At 38.2% G+C, this 24071-nt stretch overlaps 1 protein-coding gene across 1 annotated transcript in view; it reads left to right on the top strand.

The window, feature by feature from the left end:
- Positions 1–24071, top strand: part of LOC150093847 (sodium/myo-inositol cotransporter-like) — a 252092-nt gene that overhangs the window by 143433 nt on the left and 84588 nt on the right. The window contains exon 10 of the mRNA XM_090412588.1: positions 6130–6237. Coding sequence (XP_090268714.1) covers positions 6130–6237 — 108 coding nt within the window. The remainder of the gene's footprint in view (positions 1–6129; positions 6238–24071) is intronic.

Genomic DNA, 24071 nt, shown 5'->3' with positions numbered 1-24071 from the left:
CAGTAATATACTTGGATTTCGCAAAAGCTTTTGATAGAATGCCTCATGATAAGTTGACAGTCAAACTAGAGCAGATGGGGTTGGATATTAGATTAGTGCATTGGATTGAAGACTCTCTGTCTGATAGGTATCAACAAGTTGTGTATGGGGGTGCAATATCCAGGAAAAGGAAAGTCACTAGTGGAGTGCCTCAGGGGGCTGTTTTAGGGCCATTACTATTTAACTTGTATATTAATGATATTGGCAAAGATTTGGATGGAGATATTCAGTTGTTTGCAGATGATGCAAAGTTGGGACGAACCATAAGGAGTAGTGAAGATGTTGTGGCCTTGCAAGAAGACTTGAATAAATTGAGTGATTGGGTAAGCAAATGGGGATGTGAGTTCAATGTTGCAAAATGTAAAGTTTGAAAATTTGGAAAACAAAGATGGGATGCTAGAATTTATACTTGGTGAGAATATATTGTTGGAAGTAGAGGAAATAAGAGATCTGGGGGTGATAGTGGATAAGGATCTAAAATTTAGGGGACACATCGCCAAAATTGTGAAGACAACACAAAGACTTCCGGGAATGATGCAGAGGACACTGACTTGTAGAAGTAGAGATTCTTGTTCCATTGTATAAGGCTTTGATTAAGCCACACATGGACTATTGTGCCCACATTTGGTCACCTGGTTTTCAGAAGGATGAAGAGATGTTGGAAAGGGTCCAAAGGCGACTGACTAAGGTAGTTTCTGACCTCTGGAATGTCGAGTATGAGGATAGATTGAAAAGATGTAATTTGCAGAGTCTAGTGGAGAGAAGGAAGAGGGGAGATATGATAGAGACCTACAAGTTGGTGAGGGGTTGTTATAGGATCAATGGTGGAGAAGTTCTACAGAGAATAGTGGGAGATCAGGGGAGAACCAGAGGTCATCCCTGGAAACTGTATAAAGAGGGTGTGAGTAGGGGAGTGAGAGGCAGATTTTTTTCGTGCAGAGTTGAGTGATTGGAATGCCTTGCCTGAGAGTGTGGTGTCTGCAAGGAGTTTGAATGTGTTTAAGACATGGTATGATGAGATGTGTGTGAGATAAAAGGACCTCCTAGATGAGTCTTTGACTCCATGAGGTTTTGTTTAATAATAATAATAATAATAAGTGTTAGATTTTTAAAGTAAATGGAAGAAGAGTGTATAAAAAATAAAACCTTGGTTACTGCCCATTGGCTCCATATTTTTCGGCTACTGAGTTCTGGAGAAGTGAGAATGCAAAAAGAAAAAGCATACAAGTGATCTTGTGCTGAAGTTGATAGTAGCATGATGATGTAACCGACATAGGCAAAGCAAAAGAAGTGGAACAAAGTGAAATGAAAGCAGGACAATAATAAAACTGATATTAGTTATACTAATATGAAAGTTCATATGAACATGAATGAGGATATTAGAAGATTATGATGTTGATAAATGAAGTAAGATGGAAGCAGAATGAGAAGGCATTTAGAGAAGCGATCAGTTAGTGAAAGTGTGAAAGGGAGATGCAAGTAGTCAGTCTGATCAATGATTGCAGCAGAAGGGTGGAAACTAGTAGTGTTCTATGGGACTCTATGATGAAAGATGTGAAAATGGAACAGGACTTAAGGTATGTTTGAGAGGAATAATGATAGAAAGAGTGACTAGAACTGCAGAGAGGAAGTTCAGAAGAATCGATGTTGATAGGAAAAGATGATTTGTGAAAAGGTGTGAATATACAATGGTATCACTTCTGGGTCTGGCTCCCACTGATGAACCCTCAATAAAACTCGAAACTGGTCTGAGTAGTGGCCCTTCCTATAATACAATGCATTATACATGTTTATAAGGATATGTTATTTGCATTATGGGATACTAAGGCAATTGATGTGAAGTCATTAGCCTCTATATGGACTGAAGTGAGAGGAATAATGATAGAAAGTGACTAGGACTGTTTACATGTGAAGTTACTTTGCGTGCAAACTTTGTTTGCTTACACTTGGATAAAGGATAAAACCAAGAATATAATTTCTTGACAACCTGTTGTTGAAATTGAGCAGAATAAATAGATAGTCACTTGGTAGCTGGGTTACAAGCATAGTTGGCTGATAGGAGCCAGTGAGTTGTTTATGGGGTATCACAGGGGTATCACTGTTTTTGAGACTGTTTAATTGATAAATTGATATAGTTAGATTAAGACAAAATATTCATTTTTCTGATTATGCTAAATTGGAAGAGCATTTCAGGAAGCTCTGATATGGTGGTGTTACAAGTATGTAGTTGACACTTTGAGCAGACAAATGGGGGATGTTATTTCAATATTCTAAGAGTCAAGTTTGATCAGAAAAGATAGAATGAAATGTACTGAATTGGAGAAACCCAGAATGTAGGGAAAGTGAGGGACCTGGGAATGTAGGTGAATAAGGAGCTAAAGTTTTCAAGAGATGCAATTCAAAATTTGTAACAGCTACTGAGAAAATTGCCATCATAATAAGCACATGGACTAGTTATATAGGATAAGTGATACCATAGCGTCATTATATAAGGTACTAATCAGGCTACATTTAGATTTCTGTGCAAGTTAGTCTCAAGTGATATTTATGGGATAAGGAGATGTAAGGATGTAGAGGTAAGAGTGTCTCAGTACTCAATTGTTGAATGTAAGGACAAATTAAAGGAATGGCTATAGAGCTTGGAGGCGATATGATTAAGATATAAGTTATATATTTGGTTTAATCCTTTATCCAAGTGTAAGCAAACAAAGTTTGTGCTTGAAGTATTTTCAGGACTGGGGAAACTCATGGTAAAGGTGGAGTAAGTAGCATCTCCCATAATGCAAAGCACATCTCCTTGCAGACATCTACAATGCTATGCATTAAGGGAAGGGCCACTATCCAGACCAGTTTCCCTGTTTAATTGCGGGGTTACCTATCCAAAAACTTGTGAGATCCCCCCCCCCCCGATCACCCAACAATGAGCAACCCACAGGATCAAAAACTCGGCATTGTTCCCCTCAGTAACAGGCTCACCCTGCCACTGAGAACTCTCAGCATTGGCTCTACCCCATGGCAGGCTCACCCCACCACTGAGCAGAGTCGCTCATATTTCATCTGGGGGTAACAGCAACAGCTATGCCTCAGTTGACTTCATGGGCTACAGCATTGTCATTCATTATCCCCCCCCTCCCTCAAGTCCTGGGTGACAGTAACAGCCGAGCCTCGGTTAACTTCATGGGCTACAGCATTGTCATTCATTACCCCCCTCCCCTCCCTCAAGTCCTGGGTGACAGTAACAGCCGAGCCTCGGTTAACTTCATGGGCTACAGCATTGCCATTCATCACCGAAGCTTCCAAGCAGTTTCAACCTTTATTGAGGTCTCATCAGTGGGAGCCAGACCCAGAGGAGGTGATACTAAGGTGGAAGTAATGCAGAAGTCATATTACTATATACTAGTTGCCAAAAAGTGCCAACATCTTATTATTAAAATTCTCTGGATTAGAGATAGTTGATGGAAGTTTTTTCACTTGGCTATGCTACCAATTATATATTTAGTTTAATCCTTTATCCAAGTGTAAGCAAGAAAAGTTTGCGCCTGAAGCATTTTCAGGACTGGGGCAACTCGTGGTAAAGGTGGAGTAAGTTCTGATCACTTGCCTTAGTATCTCCCACAATGCAAAGCACATCTCCTTGCAGACATGTATAATGCTATGCATTAAGAGGAGGGTAACTACCCAGACTGGTTTAGACTTTTATTGAGGTTTCATCAGTGGGAGCCAGACCCAGAGATGGTGATACTAAGGTGGAAGTAATGTAGAAAGCTTATCAGATAGATACAGGGAAATTATTGCTTTGGGTGATAGTTGATAGGAGAATGAGAAGTCATCTCTGGAAGCTGCACAATGGTCATGAAAGTAAGAAAGTGATGACATTTTATGCATGACAAGTGGTAAATGAATGAAATGCACTGCCAGAATAGTTAACGAGTTCAAATGCTCAGTGTTTTCAAGGCAAGGTACAGTGGGTATTGTAGTGGTCTGTGAGCATGTGGCTTTCTGCTACGAGTCATTTGACACCTTGAAGACCTGGAAAAAAATCCATTTAATGAACTTAATACAGAAAGATTACAAATAACTTATTTTATTTTCTGTTGTCATTTGAATATAAAGTACACAGAAATTAAGGTGAAACAGTTGTTTCTAATTGAATTTACAAGATTGCGGAGGTCAAATCATAGTTTCCCCATAGCCAGGTAGATTGCAAAGTAAGTTATAGGTTTGAATCCTATGTGGTATAGATGTTTATGAATGTTTTTATCTGGCATTTGATTTTTCAACTGTTAGAGATGCTTATTAGATATGTGAAATACTTTGAGAAAGTCGAGTTTGGTCCTAGAGCAGGAATTCTGAATTGTGTAACCTTTAGCCCATCCATAATGCTAATGTGTTTTAGGTTTACTACCTTTCATGGGTGGAATTGATATTTAAAAATTCAGCCTAGATAGCAAGTACCCAACTGTTAAATTATTTTACTTGTGCAATTTGTTTTCTTTTTAATTAGTTCTGAACTTAATAGGATGATGGTTAAGCTATTTGAATTTTTAATTAACAGAAAAGTTTAATACTGGTTTAAATATATATGTGCTAGGGAAAAAAAGAAGTACCAGTATTGGGATTCCTCTCCAAATTCTCAGTTTTTCATCACTGGTAGTTTATATGCTTATTATAAACATAAAGTTTTGTTTAATATTTATTTCCTGCAATCTTTCTATATTAATTTCTTTTCTTCTTATTATCCTAAGACCCTGTGGAGTCAGAATCATCTAGGAGGTCCCTTTTGTCATACACACATAGCTCATCATACTGTGCCTTAAACACATTCAAATTTCTGCAGACACAATGCTCTCATGCAATGCATTCCAATTATTCCCAATTCTCTATGCAAAAAACCTGCTTCTTGCTCACACCTTCCTTATACAGCTTCCAGGGATAACCTCTTGTTCTCCCCTAATCTCCAACCATTTTATGAAAAACCTCTTCACTGTTAATCCTATAGCCCTTTACCAAGTTGTATGTCTCTATCATACCATCCCTCTTCCTCCTATCCACTAGACTGCATATTGCATTGTCTCAACCTTTCATATTCAACATTGCAGAGATCAGAAACCATTTGGGTCAATCACTGTTGGACCACCTCCAACCTCTTTTCATCCTTTTAAAAACCAGGTGACAAATCTGTGCAGAGTAGTCCATACATTTCTTAATCAGAGCCTTATACACTGGAACCAGAATCTCCTTACTTCTACAAGGCAGTCCTCCATACCATTGCCAGAATTTGTTGTTGTCCTCACAATTTTGGCAATATTTTCTCGAAATTTTAGATCCTTATCCACCATCACCCCAATATCTTTTATTTCCATCACCTCTAACAATATATCCCCAACAAGAGTAAATTCTGCATCCCATCTTTGTTTTCAAAATTATAAAACCTTAAATTTTGCATCACCGAACTGGTATCCTCACTCCTATGCCCACTCACTCAGTCTATTCAAGTATTTATATATGTACAGGTTTAACAGTATGGCCTTAAAACTGACTCCCTGAGGCACACAACTAGTAACTTTCTGCTTCTGGAATATTGCTTCCCCATATACCACTTGTTGATACCTATCAGACAACCAATTTCCAACCCCACCTTCTCTAGTTTGACTATCAACTTATCATGCAGTAATCTATCAAAAGCCTTTACAAAGTCTAAGTATACTACTGTATATCCATCTTGCATGTCCAATGTTGCTTTCACCTTATTGTAATAAGTAGTAGATTACTAAAATATGATCTCCTTTAGCAAATCCTTGCTGTCCATAAAAGATAATATCATTGTTATCAACTCAATTCTGGATCCTGATTCTCTCCCGGCTTTCCAACACTAACCACACAGATTGACCTATAATTTGATATCTGAATTCTGTCACCTCCTTTATGAAGCAGTGCAATCTTGGCTTCCTTCCACTCCCTTCCTTTTGATGTACAAAATCTTTAATTTATATTTAAATAAATAATAAAAATTATTGCACTTCATTATGAAATATACACTTGTGATGAAATATACAATGTGTTTTTTTATGTAAACATATCTTTCTGTAGATGAAGTGGCATGTGTTGATCCCAAAGAGTGTTATAAATATTGTGGTAATGAGGTGTCGTGTTCTAATATTGCTTATCCTCGATTGGTTTTAGGGATTTTGCCAGAAGGTATGTAGTTTAAATAGTGACATGATTAGGATAATACATAATTTGCTTCCTGTAACCTTTTTTATATTTATAAGAATAAATAACTGAATAGCTTACACAGGTGAATAGAGAAATAGGTTTAATAGCTCTTAATATTCATTTTGTTTTGGAGACATCATGTAATCATGACTTAGAATTATCAAACAATTACATCTTCGGAATATTATAACATGCGAGATGGATATTCAGGGAGGATAGAGAAGATAGAACAGGAGGAGGAGTACTGTTGATGATAGCTGATGTGTTGCAGCCAAAGAAAGTAGTATATCATGATGATAAACATGTGAATGAGAGTTCATTTGAGGCAGTCTGGTGCGAAATAGTGACCAACGCAACCAAATATACAGTTGGATGCTGCTATAGGCCAGGGAGTACGGGGGGAGTTATTGAATTCATGCATCAGCAACTTAGTGCAATGAGTGAAGGCTTGGTGATTATTATGGGGGATTTTAATTACGGTGATATCAATTGGAAGGAGGAAATATCACGTAGCAAAAAGGAAATGGAATTCATACATCTTCCTTACTTGAAACAGCACGTAACTGAAGGGACACGTGGTGTGAGAGTGTTGGACCTGGTTATTGGTTCAGAGGTTATATGCATAAGTAAGGTGTCCTCATTACCTCCAGTTGGTGAAAGCGATCATGTGGTATTGACTTGGGAGGTTGCAAAATCTGTGGATTTTTCTATTAAGAAGGGGTATGTACGGAACTACAGGTTAGGCAATTATAACAAGCTTCGGAGTTAGCTTGCAGCCATCCCATGGCAGAACATATTGCAAGGGAAAGATGTTAGCAGTGCTTGGGATAAAATCAGCTGGTATCTGAGGAAAGCAATATCAGATTGTGTCCCCATGGTTAGGAGGTCAAACAAGGCAGGCATTAGATGGATGAGCAGTAGTATCAAGCTTGAACTGCAAAAAAAGAAAATGTTATGGAGAATTTACAAGGAGAAAGGCGATCAGGACACCCATGAGCAATACAAGGCTCAAGCTAGGAAGGTTACCAGCATAGTAAGAAAAGCTAAATCAGATTATGAGAAGACCTTAGCCAAAGAGATCAAGGGTAATCCCAAAGAGTTCTTCCGCTATGTGGCAAGTAAGAGGAAGAATGACTTCGGAAGGATAACCTTAGTGGGTGCTGATGGTATTGAGGTGACAAAATCAGATGTAATAGTCGAGTTACTGAGTGATCACTTTTCAAAAGTCTATCACCCAAGTGAGGATATCTCTATACCTACAGTAATACCTAATGTGAGAATTGAAGCTAAAGAATCAGAGGTATTAAATATATTGCAAAACTTAAATGCAAACACTGCGGTAGGCTTAGATGGAATATCAGCTCGGGTGTTGCGTGAATGTGCAAATGAATTGTCAACCCCTCTCACCTGGATATTTAACTTAAGTTTGAACTCTGGTATGGTCCCTAGGGAGTGGAAGTTAGTCAAAGTGGTTCCTTTGCATAAGAGTGGCTATAAAACTGCGGTATTGAATTACAGACCAATCACCATCTCAGGAGTAGTGGTAAAAGTATTGGAAAAGTTGGTTAAAGACAAAATTCAAGAATGGGTGGATCAGGATATGATACTCTATAGAGGCCAACATGGTTTTGTTAAAGGTAGATCCTGCCTTAGCAATCTATTAACTATTCATAATAGAATAACATCTGAGTTGGACAAAGGAACTGGCTACACAGTGGTACTTCTGGATTTTGCTAAGGCTTTTGACAGGATACCCCATAGAACACTGTTATGCAAATTGGAGCAGATGGGAATGGATATTAAATTGGTGATATGGATAGGAGAATGGCTCAGGGAGAGATACCATAAGGTGGTGTATGGAGGAGCCTAGTCCAGAAAGAGGCAGGTGACCAGTGGTGTGCCTCAGGGCTCTGTGCTTGGGCCAATGTTGTTTAATTTGTATATAAATGATATAGGAAACGGCTTAGAGGGAGATATTCAGTTGTTTGCTGATGATGCAAAGTTGTGTAGTGCAATAAAAAATCAAGCTGATGTTGAAAGTTTTCAGGAGGATTTAAATAAGCTGGTAAAATGGGCAAAAGAAAATGGATGTCAGTTCAATGTGGAAAAGTGTAAAGTCATGCATTTTGGGATTAAAAGATTACCAGCTGTGTACTACATCGATGAAAAGGTACTCCAAGAGATTGATGAGGCTAGGGACTTAGGGGTATTGGTAGATAGGGAGATGAAGTTCAGGGGACACATTGCTGAGGTGTCCAAGATTGCACATAGGATTACTTGGTTGTTGAGGAACACACTGACATCCAGAGATAAAGAGGTTATTATTCCCCTTTATAAACATTGATACTTCCACATTTGGGTTACTGTGCTCAGGTCTGGTCACCTGGATTCCTTGGAGATGAGGAGGCTGTGGAGAGGGTTCAGAGAAGAGTGACCAAGTTGGTGAGTGATATAAAAAATGCTCCCTACATTGATAGATTGAGAGCTTGTGGATTGCAGAGATTGGTTGATAGGCGAAGAAGAGGGGATATGATAGAAACATTCAAATTACTAAAAGGTTTTTATAGGATTGATGCAGGGGAAATGTTTCAGCTGTGTGATAGTGATGGAAGAACAAGAGGTCATCTCTGGAAATTAAAGAAGAGTGTGGTTAACAAAGGTGTCAGAACAAGGTTTTTTGCCTGGAGGGTGGTGAATGAGTGGAATTCATTGCCTGACTTAGTTGTGAGCTCTTCGTCTGTAAATGAATTCAAGAAGAGATATGACAGATATTGTTTTGCTAGTTTGGGTCTCCCGCGATGAGTCTACTGACTCCATGGAGATACCCGTAATAATAATAATAATATACAGTAGTATACTTAGACTTTGTAAAGGCTTTTGATAGATTACTGCATGATAAGATGAAATTCTTACAATTTTCAATGAAAGAATTGGAACATATAAAATGGGACATTGTGGGCCTTTCAGAGATAAGAAGGAAAGAAGAAATTCTCATGCGATTAAAAGATGGACATCTACTCTACCACTGTGAATGTGACAGAAACTCAACTGGTGGTGTAGGATTCCTAATAAATAAAACAATCAAGGACAATGTCCTGTTTGTAAATAAAATAACATCAAGAATAGCTGAACTAAGTCTCTTCATAAATAAAAGATACCAACTGAAAATTATACAAGTATATGCCCCAACTATGGACCATCCAGATGAAGAGATAGAAGATTTCTATGAAACATTAGAATCCACATTCAATAATTCTAAAGAATTCTACATAATTATAATGGGTAATTTTAATGGCAAAATTGGAAGCAGAGATGACCATCTGAACTCCATCGGTAAATTTGGATTTGGACAGAGGAATGGAAGGGGAGAAAGACTTATTGAATTTGCAGAAGAAAATAACCTCTTTATTATGAACAGCTTTTTCAAGAAGAAAATCAACCGAAAATGGACTTGGAGAAGCCCAAATGGACAAACTTACAATGATGTAGACTCAGCAAAAAATGTGAATGGAAGAATAAGCTCATAAGAAAAAAGTCCAATTTAATGAATCTACAAAACCTCTACCACAATAAAAGCTGTTATAGAGGATCACTCAAAAATGAACTAAAAAAAGTTAAACACAGCTACTACCATCGATGACGCTAATGAAATATTAACAAAATCAATCTTGAATTGTGCACTAGAAATAGGAGGTGTAAAAAGGCACCAAAGAGAGGAAAAACTAAGACAGGAAACCTTAGATCTGATGAAGAAAAGAAGAGATATCAAAAGAGATTTGAATGACACCAATAAAATAGAATATACGGAAATTTGTAAAACTATATGTAAAAGGATGAAACATGAACTTAGATTGTATAATACTAGGAAAATTAAAGAAACAATAGAAAACAATAGTAATATGAAGGTCCTAAGATGAACATTATCAGTTGGAACAAAGGAAATAGCTGCTGTAAGAGGAAAAAATGGTGAACCGATAAAAAAAAAAAAAAAATAGAGATGCAATAATCAAAAGAATTCAGGAATTTTATACTGAACTCTATGAAGACAAAGACTGGGACATCCAAGAATCATCTATGGATTACTCAAGTGAGGAAGAACATGATGCCCCTGAGATCTTACAAGGTGAAGTGGAAATGGCACTGCTGGAAATGAAGAATGGAAAGGCCCCAGGAGAAGATGGAATTATGGTAGACTTCTTAAAACTAGGAGGAAGCCTATCATCAAACAGTTGAGTAAACTCTTCAATAAATGCGAGAGACCACTTACATTTGAATGAGGAAGGACGTAGGCATCTGGAGAGATTGCTGTTCTGAACGAGTCAGTGTATCCCAGGGAGGATGATAGCAGGGGTGGCCTCTTGCGGGAATGGATACTTGGGAGAAGGGAGACGATGTCAGGTAACACTGAACCCAGTGGAGTCTAGAAGGGATAATGCTGGGTATAGAAACAATAGCATTTATATGCTTTATGCTAATGCCAGGAGTATCCGGAATAAGGGAGAGGAATTGGTGGTACAGATAGCATCAGCCTGGCCAAAAATTATTGGGATCACTGAGACATGGCTGACAGAAGGGGATATAACAACAGGAATAGAAGTTGCTGGGTATAGCATTTTTCGTCAGGATAGGAGGGGAAAGCTTGGGTGGTGGGATACTGCTTATGATAAGTGATGACTTATGTCCTCTAAGAGTGGAGGCTTTGGAAGGAAGTGAGACAAATGATTTTGAGAACGTATGGTGTTGAGGTAGAGGTAGGCAAGACAGGATATTTAGTGGGGTGTTGCTACAGACCCAGGAGCACAGAGGATGGGGACCAGGAGACGTTTAGACAGCTAAGTTTGACAAGTACAAGAAGAATGATTGTTATGGGAGATTTTAACTACAGTAGTATAAATTGGAAAGAGGAAGATGCATGTAGCAATAGGGGAATGGAATTTCTAGAATTCTTGAGGGACAAATGTCTTAGGCAACATGTAACAGAGGGAACAAGAGGTTCAAGAGTTTTGGATTTGGTTATAGCATCAGAAGAGTTGATAATAACTGAGTTGACATCTCTCCCACCAGTTGGAGAGAGTGACCATATAGTTTTGACTTGGAAAATGAATAGACATGCAGGAGTATCAAAGAGACGGGAACTTATGTGGAATTATAATGCAGGTGATTATAATAGTCTTAGACGTCAACTTCGGGAAGTTTCATGGAGGGAGGAATTGGAAGGCCAGGATATTATTAGTGCATGGGAAATTGTGAAAGAATATTTGTTAGCAGCAATGGTAAGTTGTATACCACGAGTAAAGAAGAGGACACAATTTGGAGTAAAGTGGATGACAAACAATATTCAACTGGAATTGCATGCGAAAAAGAGGCTATGGAAGAGATATAAGGAGACAGGTGAAGAGAAGATGCATGAAGAATATAAGACACAGGCCAGAAGAGTGACTAGTGTGGTAAGGAAAGTGAAACTGGAATATGAGAGGAGATTGGCCCTAAGATCCAAAGAAAATCCTTGGGAATTTTTTAGCTATGTGGCCAGTAGGAGGAGAAATGACTGTGGATGATATTGTGGGATAAAAATGGGAATAGAATGACTGATGCAGAGGACATAGTGGAATTGTTCAATGAACACTTTATTGGAGTATTTCATCCTAGAGGAGTCAGTTTTAATGCTAGAGGGATAGGGCTGGTTCGAGGTTTAGAGGTACAGGAAGAGAGACAGTGTTTCAGATACTGAGTACTCTGGATGTCAGTAAAGCTGTGGGACTGGATGGTATTTCACCACGAGTTTTGAGAGAATGTGCTAGGGAACTGACAGTGCCTTTAACCTGACTTTTCAATGAAAGTCTGGCTTTGGCAAAGATGTCCAGGGAATGGAAGGAAGGTAAGATAGTGCCATTGCATAAGGGTGGTAACAGACTGGAAGTGTCTAATTATAGGCCAGTCTGTGTGTCATCAGTAGTTGTTAAGATCTTGGAGAAAGTAGTGAGGGACCGTATACAGCGTTGGGCAGATGAGGGTAATGCTATCTGTGAGAGTCAACATGGATTTGTGAAAGGGCGCTCTTGTTTTAGCAATATGCTAGCCTTTTATAATAAAGTTACAAGAACATTAGATGAGGGAAAGGCATATACTGCAATTTTCTTAGACTTAGCGAAGGCATTTGACAGGGTGCCACATGATAAGCTGATATTTAAGTTGCAGCACATGGGTCTGGATGGCAGATTGGTCAACTGGATTCAGGATTGGCTGTCTGATAGATATCAGAGAGTTGTGTATGGTGGAGCAGTTTCAAGGAGGCAGAGGGTTACAAGTGCGGTCCTACAGGGCTCAGTACTAGGACCTATATTGTTTAACCTTTATATCAACGACATTGCCAGTGGATTGCAAGGGGATATTCAGTTGTTTGCGGATGATGTGAAGCTGGGAATGATTATTAGTAATAGTGCAGATGTGGTAGCCCTGCAAGAGGATTTAAATAAGCTAGATAGATGGGCAAATAAATGGGGATGTCATTTTAATGCAGCAAAATGTAAGGTCTTGAGGTTTGGAAAACATCGATGGGATGCTGCATACTCTATGGGAGGAGTTATACTGGAGGAAGTAGGGGAGACGAGATCTGGGATTGATGATTGATAGAAACCTGAAGTTTAGGGGACATATTGCAAAGGTAGTGAAGGTAACACAGAGGATTGCTGCAATTATGAGAAGGACACTGACCTGCAGAGATAAGAGGGTTATCATTGCTTTGTATAAGTCTCTGATCAGACCACACTTGGACTATTGTTCTCAGATTTGGTCCCCAGGATTTGAAGGGAATAAATTAACTGTGGAAAGGATACAAAGACTGATGACAAAGATGGTTTCAGGACTGTACAAGGATAGTTATGAGGATCGGCTGAGGGAATGTGGACTGCAGAGTTTGGATAGAAGGAGAGGTGATATGATTGAGACTTTTAAACTGTTGAGAGGTGATTACAGGGTTGACACTGGGGAGTTCTTTCACTTGGTTGAACAGCAGGAAGGAGTGATGACAAGAGGCCATCCATGGGAGTTACGAAAGGAAACTGTGAGCAAGAGGGTAAGGAGTGGTTTCTTTGTGTGGAGGGTGGTTGAACTGTGGAATGCATTGCCTGATGGAGTGGTGGGAGCGAGAACGGTCAATGAGTTTAAAGAGTGGTATGATAGACTTTGTGTTTCTTCGGGGGAACCTCCCCTCGATGAGTCTTGACAGACTTTTTGATCTTAGGAAGGACCTTTTACGATGAGTCTTTTGACTCCATGGAGGCCTGAATAATAATAATAATAATAATAATGCCTAAAACAGAGAAAAATTCCAAAAAATTAGAACAATTCACTTCTAATATTAATTTTTAAAAAGGGCAATAAGGAAGAAATCAAAAACTACAGACCTATAAGCCTGCTCCCCACCATATATAAAGTTTTCACAAAAATTAAAAATAATAGAATAAAATCTTAACTAGAAGGAATGCAATCCTGTGAACAAGCTGGATTTAGGAAGAATTACAATACTTTGGACCATATTCACACATTAAGGCAGCTCATTGAAAAATCAATTGAATACAATAAACCCTTATGTTTGGCCTATATAGACTATGAAAAAGCATTTGATTCAGTTAAAACGTCTGCAACACTAAAAGCACTTGAAACCCAGGGAACTGAGAAACCATATATTGAAACACTAAAACATATTTACAATAATGCAACTTCTGTAATTAAATTATATAAAAACAGCGAAAAGTTCCCATTACAAAAAGGCATCCGGCAAGGTGACACCATATCTCCCAAATTATTTACAGCTGCACTAGAGGAAGTCTTTAGAAACCTTGATTGGGAAACAAAAGGAATAAACATAAATGGAGACAGGCTACATCATCTGAAATTTGCAGATGATATTGTCCTGATAATCTTGAAGATCTGGAAGAAAGGCTAAATCAGTTAAATGAAGCCTCCAGAGAAATTGGATTAAAAATAAATACAGAAAAAACAAAAATAATGATGAATAAATACATAAACCATAGAACTATCAAAGTTGAAAACCATGAAATAGAACAAGTTACTTCATATGTATATTTGGGTCAATTGTTATCCTTTGAGGAGTGCCAAAGAAAAGAAATTGAACGAAGAATTCACCTTGGATGAATGGCTAATGGGAAAATGAGAGACATATTCAGAAGTGACATCCCTATGAGTCTAAAAAGGAAAGCTTTCGACCAGTGCATACTTCCTGTCTTAACATATGGAGGAGAAACATGGACTTTAACAGAAGCCCTAAACAAAAAAAAAAGCTGAGAACAACACAACATCGCATGGAAAGAAGTATGCTAAAAATAACATTAAGAGATAGGAAGACAAATATCTGGATAAGATCTCAAACAGGAGTCATGGATATTGTAAAATACATTAAACAGGCTAAGTGGAGATGGGTTGGCCATATTGCCAGATGTGGTGATGGGAGATGGACTAGAAAAACAACAGAGTGGAGACCAATGGATGGAGCAAGACAAAGAGGAAGACCGAGAAGAAGGTGGAGAGATGAACTGGAACAAATTGCAGGAGTGAGATGGATGGTAGAAGCAGAAAACAGAGTGATCTGGAAAATCATGGGGGAGACCTTCGTCCAGCAGTGGACAGAACCAGAAGGTTGAAGAAGAAGAAGACGTCTTCTGAACCTAATTGCATACTATGGAGCTTTCCATTGTTAGTCACACTTTCATGTAATTTTTTTTTTTTTTTGAATGAACGCATTAGCAATATAAACAAGATCGTTACATAGCATAGCATGAAAATCAAATGTGAACAGGATAATTTCTCAAGGATAATTGTCATTGAGTGAAGTATATGCATGAAATGTGATATGTAATGCATCAAAACTGAACAAGAGAAGCAAAATGACATGGATCTGCAGAAAGTGCATCAATATTTTGATGATATCAGTAAATAGAGAATGATTGAGTGTTAAATGATGGAATGCAAAGAGAAGTGTAAGATTATGGGTTATATCAGTCGGAAGGGTGTATGCGAAAATAAGTGCTGTGATTTATGAAAAAAAAGGACTGACAGAGAAAGGACTCAAGACTTGGAGTTGATCTGGATGAGATATTTTTTAATTTATTTTTATATGGTTCCCACCCATGAGAGGTTATTAGTAAACCTATAGTGCGTTTGTACTGTGGGTGGGCTGAGGATTTTTTTCCCAAAATTTTTATAAAGTTTTTTTTATAATTTTTTATTTTTACATAGTCTGGGAACCCATGTGTTAAGGCTTAAGTGCTGGGAGGATATCATGTTGGAGATTTAATAGAATATTTACAGCACTAGGAAAGGATTAAAAACAGTCCGGTATTTCATCTCAATGAGACATCGGAGATTACAGATAACTCTTGTAACACACACACACACACACACACACACACACAGAGATAATATATACTAAATGAAACACACAGGTGACTTAGTCATCCTCTCTTGTTATCAAAAATGAGAGACAATGAGAAAGGAATTTTCTTGTGGGTAGTAAGCAGGTTTGAGTTTTTTTGGCGTTGAAATTTACTAAGTTGTTTTCACCCCATTTTAGGATGTTGAGGTCAATGTTCAAGTCACTAGTTATGGAAGATCTTGAGGCATCTGACATTAGAGTATTGCAGGGTTTATCGAATGATCAAGAGTATTGTTATTGGCAAAACTGAATAAGATTTGAAATTAGAGAAAAGAAGTCATTGATGTAAAAGAAGAACATGGGTAAGAGCACAGAACCCTGAGGCACTCCAGAATTAATGGAGAAATCTGATAGGAGGAAGTTATCCACCATGACACAAATAATGACCAGTGAGAAAGCATGGGAGGTAATTAAAAAAAAAAAAAATTTTGTCAGCAGTAGCAGGTTGTATACCTTTTTGGATATACAAGTGGTGAGAAAAAGATTATGGAAGACATGAAGAGAGAGAGAGAGAGGTGATGATCAGTTGCATGAGAAATATAAGGCTCAGACTAGGAAAGAGACTATCTAGCTTAGCCATAAATACTGTTACAACTTGAACAGTGCATAAACTTTTTATCTATTAGTAAATAATTTAGAGCTTTCAGCACATACAAACCACATGTATAACATGCATATAGCAGCACACATTGTTTGAAGTGTTACCTTTTTGCCTTCCCATATGCCCGAAGTCTGCAAGTCCACATATTGATAACAGCACACACAACATCCAACAGAAAGGTTGCCACAGCTCCCTCCAAATCCACCTTTAGGCTGCCAATGCCGAGATGTCGTTTCTTGAAGGCTTCTCTCTCTCTCAAGCTCCCATCACCATTTGAAATCCAATGGATTCAGATCGGGACTTCCAGACGGCCAATTAGATGGTGATATGTGGTTGGGCACATTTACCACCGACTGCCATTGTGTGGGCCTCACCTTGTAGGTAGAGGCTGAGTCCTGTTTGAAGGTCCACTGTCTACTGCAGGGGGGCCATACCACAGGTTCCAGCATAGTGTCTTGATATGCTTTGGCAGTGGTTTTGGCCTCTTTCTCACAGAAATGTAACTTGGATATCCCCCCCAATACATCTTCACCCACCAGACCATCAGTGATGCAGGGCAATGACCTGTCTGAATTCTAGTTGCTATAGCACATGCTGTGCAACCATCCAGGGCATATACCTGATCACTTTTGTGAATAAACAACTTTGTAATCTTGAAAATCTCATCTGCAAAGAAGATATGTCAGTGTCTTTTGTTTGTGAGAAGTGCCTTTGATATTATCATCCTCTGCTGCATAAGTTGTGGTGTTATTAAGTGTCTAGTAGAATGATGATAGAGTCTCGCCTCCAGGTCATCAGTTAGTACACATGACATCATTCTCTCTGTGTAATGTTCATCTCTCGCAACATCACTTTTGTGTCCTAATGCAGCATGGTTAACCTGTTCTTTGGCAGTCAGATGTGTCTTCTGTATTATTATAATAGTTAATAGTCCAACATACAAATATCCTACTGATCATGAGTGTTTTCAACATGTTGAAAATAATAGGTGGCTGCATTCTAACCATAACAGTCTTTGCATGAAGTACCATTGCAGCTACATGGTTCTCATAATCTCCCCACTGCACATTTAACCCATACAGCTGGACAACTCTCTTACTGATAAACATGCAAATGTTGGCTACACACAGTGCCACTAATGGAACCAGGCTCACACCTGGTTGCATTATTGTTACAACTTACAAATACTGGTACACTATTTATGCCAAGATTGTGTAGTATTGTAAAGAGATAGGAATTAGATTGATAGCAGATTAGTACTGCAAGGAGAATTGCATCCTTTCAGTGCTAGGATAATTGTAGTGCTAGTCTCTTATCATTCCTGTTTTTTTTTTTTTTGCTGTGTGGCAAATAGGAGGAAAAATGATTGCAGATTATTACCTTGCTGAATGGAGATGAGACTTGAATATGCAAATAACATAGTTGATGCCACACAACACACTGCTAAAGTTGCAGCACATGGATTTAGATATCGCATAAATGATATTAGTGTTCCATCCTGGTATACCAGGTTTTATTCTTAAAAAGAAAAGGAGTGGGGAAGTGATTGAAGAGGATGTATTCTACATACCAAGTATACTAAATAATGAAAAGTATATTTAACATACTGCCAGATATTTCAGTTTGAAAATAAACTATCATCAGTGGCTTAACAGAAAACAGTTTTTTACAAGGTAGATTGTTTGTATTCTACCTTGTAAAAAAAAACTGTTTTCTGTTAAGCCACTGATAGTTTATTTTCAAACTGAAATATCTGGCACTATATTAAATATACTTTTCTTGTGTTTACTTGTAGATAATTCATTAATTTTATGGCACAAGTTTCTCAAAGTAGAAGTACATAAATATCACCAATACATTGTGAATTAGATGAAATTTCAGTACATGTTTTAAGAGAATGTGGCTGTGGAACTGATCATGCCATTAACTTGGCTGTTTAATGAAAGTCTTGAAATGCAGCAGATTCCTAGAGTGTGGAAGGACACTAAGTGTCATTGTATAAAGATTTTAGTAGGAGATATCAAATTATAGGCTTGTTTGTGTTTCTCCTATAGTTAAGATTTTGGAAAAATGAATAACAATTTACATAATTGGACAGATAAGGGCAATATTATTTATGCAGGGTTTGTTAAGGGATGCTCTTGTTTTAGTAATTTGATTACTTTTTACAATAAAGTAACAAGAGCATTGGATGATGATAAAGCATACACTGTCTTTTGAAAAGGCACACACTGTTCTTTAAGTTGTAACATATGGATTTAGATATCAGGTTAGTGGATTCAGGGCTGTTGCCAGATTAGATCACACCCTGAGGCAAACAATTAAATATCGCCCCTGGTGGATTATAAGACAAAAATATAAGAAAATCTCTAATTGCTATTTTGTTTTTATTACAAGAGAAACATTAATGCAAAACAATTACATAATAATATTAATTAAATGTTTGCTCTATGGGGATATCGCACAATAAAACTGTTTTTAAGCTCTTCTAAATTTAAATTATAAGCTATGTCTGCCTCTATTGATATAGTTGCTAGACCAACCAATCTTTCTTAGGTCATTGCTGTTCGCAAATAATTTTTAATCAATTTAAGCTTGGAAAAAAATTTTTCCACACTTGCTATGCTAACAGGAATTGTTAACACTATCCTTAGGGTGGTGGTTACATTGGGATATATATCTACAAGATTTTGGTTATATATGATAAAATTTGGTGAGGACCATTTTTCTCTTGTAATATTGTTGAGTAATTCTTCAAATCTATTGCATCTACATCAGATGTAAAATATTTTGTTCCTGTAATATGCCTACTGCAATATGGCTGAACAAGCACCCTTATTAAGCAGCGCCATGATGCAGCTGCCTCTATGCTACACCCTGTCGATGGTAGAGTGGATTAGATTGATAACTGAGTTTCTGATATTAACAGTGTTGTATATGAGGGAGTACTGTCAGGGAGTAGGAATTAAATCCATAGGGTTCACTACTTGGACCATTACTCTTCAATCTTTATGTCAATGATATTGTCACAGGACTACAAGGAGATATTCAGTTGTTTGCAGATGATGTAAACCTTTACAGTTTGTCTTCTAAACTTTCAAATTTCTATCTACAATCACCCAAAGAACCCTTCATCCTCTACTTTTTCCAGCATAACTCTAAGTATGAAACATCTCATCTGTGGATCCCAAATTTCAAAACCTTAAATTTAGTTGCATCAAACTGAAATCCCCATTCATTGGCCCAATATTCCATCTTATTCACATCCTCTCGAAGACCCAAGCATCAACACTAACTAATAACCCTGCATAAGTAGGGTTATTACATGCTTCATACTTACTTGGTGGAGTTATGCTGAAAGAAGTGGAGAAAGCAAGAGTTCTTAGGGTGATTGTAGATAGAAATTTGAAAGTTTAGAGGAACAAGAGAGGACATATTGCAAAGGTTTTGAAGACATATTCAGACAATTGCTGCAATATTGAGCAGAACATTGACCAAGAGAGAAGTGTGGCGGTCCCATTGTATAAAGCGTTGATCAAACCACATCTGAATTTCTATGCTCATATCTGGTCATTGGAATTGAAAATGTTAATGTAACTTTGGAGAGGGTACTGAAGCAGATAATATAAATATCAGGAATGTACAATGCTGATTGTGAGGATAAACTGAGGACCTGCACACTGCACAGTTTGATGGATAGAAGACAGTATGGGGGGGGGGGATTGGGACATTTAAGCTGTTGCAAGGTTATCAGATCAACACCGGAGATAGGAGAAGTAACAAGGACAAGGGCCACCCTTGGAAGTTGCAAAAGGAAGGAGTGAGTAAATGGGTAAGAAGTTTTTGCATGGATAATAGTAGGAGCATGGTGGTGAAAATGAGAGGGTGGTGAAAGTGCAAATGGTGGATTAGTTCAAGTAGTGGTAAGATTGACTTAGTATTGACTTCTCACACTGTCTGGTGACTTCATGGGGCTCAAGCAAATAATAAACTAGATAGGTCAAACTGGATATTTGACTGAATTGGCTGTCAGATATTAGTTTGCAGATGATTCAAAGATACAAACTATGAAGAGTGGAACAAATGCTGTAACTTTACAGGAGGATGTGAATAGACTGTATGAGTGGTTCCTGTTCACTATTTCAAAATGTAAGATTTTGGAATTTGCTAGGCAAGGATTGGTTGCAAAGTATATAGTTTGTGGGGAAACTTAAGAGGTAGGGAACATGACATATACGAATGGTGATAATGGTGAACAGGGACTTAATGTTTATTGGTCATATTGCTGAAATTATGAAGAAATCAAACCAGATTTTCATGATTTTTTTAATATTTTTGCATGCCGACTTGTTCCACATACATTCATAAGAGGAAAGTGTTGTAAACCTTAAGATAATTCTGGTAGTAAGATTTATACATTGGTTATTCATAATATTACTCCTTAAGTAATGTGTTAATAACCAGCACCCTAGGATCTAGTTCACCTTGGAAAAAGAAAAGTCATCCCTTCCTCAGACACCTTTATTACATGCCAACCTGATGGATCATTTGGCATTCTCAGAAAACCCACACTTGTGCACACATGCACAGGCAGATACATTCTCACAAAAAAGAACCATTTTCACAGTATTATTTTTGATAACACTCAAATTTCCAGACAAGATGAGATTTCTTTTCGTGGAATTACCCTGAAATCAGGCCTCTCCTGGCATAAACACATCGCAACCATTGCAGCCTCAGCTTCCAAAAAACTAGAATTTCTCTTTTGCTCAAGATGTTACTTCACCTTTAAATAGCTGTTAACATTATACAAATTACAAATCCACCCAGCTATCGAATACTGCTCTCACATTTGGAGTGGGGATCCTAAAAGTTCCCTTAAAATGCTTGACTCAATACAGAGGAGAGCAACTGGATTGATAAATAACCTATCTCTTACCAACTCACTCCCCTCACTTTCACACAGACATTTGGTCTCTGCAATTTGTGTATTCTTTAAATATTTCTTTGGCAAATGTTCATCTTAAATAGCATCAGTAATTCCCTCACTCAGTGCTTAAGCCCATTAGAACATGTATAGCTGTGAAAGGATGTTTTGCCAAACATCCTTTCACAGTTTCGGATGTTTGCCAAACATCCTTTCACATGTTTTGACAAAATCGTACCAACCTGGTGCGACCATAAAGGACGTAACTGCGTCTATTAGAGAGCAAAAGGAAAGGGTGAAAGAAATGATTGTTGTGGCAGGTACGAATGACTTGAAAGGAGATAAAATGGAAATGATAGAAGACCTGAATGAATTGTTTGAGGTAGCAAAAGAAAAGAGTGAGAGAGTTAGAATGATTAGTCTTTTGCCACGGTATGACAGTGAAATGTTTAAAAGGAGGGCTATAATTGCAAATGACTTTATGCGTGGGTTATGTATGACGAGTGGTGTGGAATTTGTGGATGTGTGGAGTGAGTTTGATGGGCGAAAGGATCTATATAAGATGGATGGCTTGCATTTGAATGGTTACGGTGTAAGAAGACTTGAGAAAGTGTTGCTGAATGTAGTGGATGTGCAAATTCAGGGAAACTAGATTTGTTAGGGGGGGGGGTAGAGATACAGTCCTTATGGAGGCAGTTGAATTTAAGAATGAATATAATATGCCAGAGCAAATAAGGACAACAAATCTGAGTGGGATAGTTAATATAAGGCATCAAGGTAGGGTTGGGGCTAATGGGGGTCTTAAATTCATGTACACTAATGCTAGGAGTATTAGGAACAAGAAGGAAGAGTTTTTGGCCATGGTTGGCACTTCCAGACCACAGGTTATAGGTATTAGTGAAACATGGCTGACTGTAGATGATATAACTAGTGGGATTGAATGTGATGGGTATAGTGTGTTCAGGAATGACAGAGAGAATAAAATGGGGGGAGGAGTATTGTTGATGATAGCTGATGAGCTACAGCCAAGGAGAATAGAAGTAGAATTGCAGGATAGAGAAAAGAGCACATTTGAGGCCATTTAGTGTGAGATTGTGGCTAGCAGAACTAAATATACAATTGGGTGCTGCTATAGACCAGGTGATGGAAAAGATGGTGGTGACGGTATGCACAAGCAAATAGAAGAAATGGGTGGAAGGAGGGTGATTATTATGGGAGATTTCAACTATGGTCGCATTGATTGGAGTGAGGAGAGGACACACGGGAGGAAGGAACTGGATTTTATGCGGTTATTAAGGGATAACTATCTGCGACAGCATGTAATGGAAAATACTAGGGGTCAGAGAGTGCTTGACCTAGTAATTACATCTGAGGATTTGGCTGTAACAAATATGACCACATTGCCACCAATCGGTGAGAGTGATCATAGGGTCTTAACTTGGGAGGTGGCTAAAGGTGTAGAATTTTCAATTAAGACAGGGTACATGTGGAATTATCGGGCGGGAAAGTATGACAAGCTTAGGAGTTTGATTGGTTCAGTGCCATGGCATGTACAACTGCAAGGACTAGAAGTTGATAGTGCATGGGAGGTAGTTAAGAAGTGCTTAACTAAAAAGGTAACTTAACTAAACATGAAACAATGGCTGACTGTATACCTAGAGTCCGAATAATAAATCAAGTAGGGGTTAAATGGATGAATAACACCATTAAGCTTGAGTTGCAAAAAAAGAAACAACTATGGAGGGAATTTAAGGAGAAGGGTGACCGGCAGGCACATGAACGGTATAAAGCGCAGGCCAGAAGGGTGACGAGTGTGGTAAGAAAAGCAAAAAAGGATTACGAAAGAACATTGGCCATGCAGGCTAAAGAGAATCCTAAACAGTTTTTTAGATATGTAGCAAGTAAAAGGAAAAATGTACATGGCAGATTGATTTTAAAGAATGCCGATGGTAGGGAGGTAACTGAATCAGTTGAGATAGTTGAGTTACTGAGTGAGCACTTTGCAAAAGTATATCATCCAGGTGGTGACATTGCAGAAACGAATAAACCAGTAGATTATACGGGAATTGTGGTTAATGAAGTGGAGGTGAGTAGTCTATTGCATAACCTCACTGTCAATACATCTGTGGGATTGGATGGTATACCAGCTCGTGTTGTACGAGAAGCAGCTAAAGAATTGTCAGTACCCTTGACCATTTTGTTTAATTTGAGTCTCGGGTCTGGGTTAGTCCCGAGCGGGTGGAAAGAGAGGAAAATAGTTCCACTGCATAAAGGTGGTTCCAAGACTGCTGTTGTAAATTACCGACCGATTAGCATATCAGGAATCATTGTCAAGGTCTTAGAGAAAATAGTCAAGAGGAAAATACAAGATTGGATAGAAGAAAATGGGATACTGTATCGGGGACAGCATGGTTTTGTGAAGGGTAGGTCATGCCTCAGTAACTTGCTCACGTATTATAACACAGTGACGGCTGAACTGGATAAGGGTAATGGGTATACGGTGATTCTACTGGACCTTGCCAAGGCCTTTGACAGGATTCCACATGGAATTCTAATCAGTAAATTGCAGGATATGGGAATGGACATAGGGTTGGTGAGATGGATAGGAGGGTGGTTGACGGAGAGATATCAGAGAGTGGTTTACTCGGGAGTAGAGTCCACAAGACGGCCTGTGACTAGTGGTGTGCCACAAGGATCTGTTCTTGGACCACTGCTGTTTAATTTGTTCATAAATGATATAGGAAATGATCTGAGAGGAACAGTTCATTTGTTTGTGGATGATGCGAAGTTGGGTAGGGCAATAGTGAATGCAGATGACGTCAAAATTTTGCAGG

This window comes from Typopeltis vanoorti, chromosome 23 (assembly GCF_054136105.1).
Source record: "Typopeltis vanoorti isolate ZY-2024b chromosome 23, IOZ_Tvanoo_1.0, whole genome shotgun sequence".
Taxonomy (NCBI): Eukaryota; Metazoa; Arthropoda; class Arachnida; order Uropygi; family Thelyphonidae; genus Typopeltis; species Typopeltis vanoorti.
Note: the sequence above shows the minus strand (reverse complement) of the source record. Positions and strands in the feature narration are given on the sequence as shown.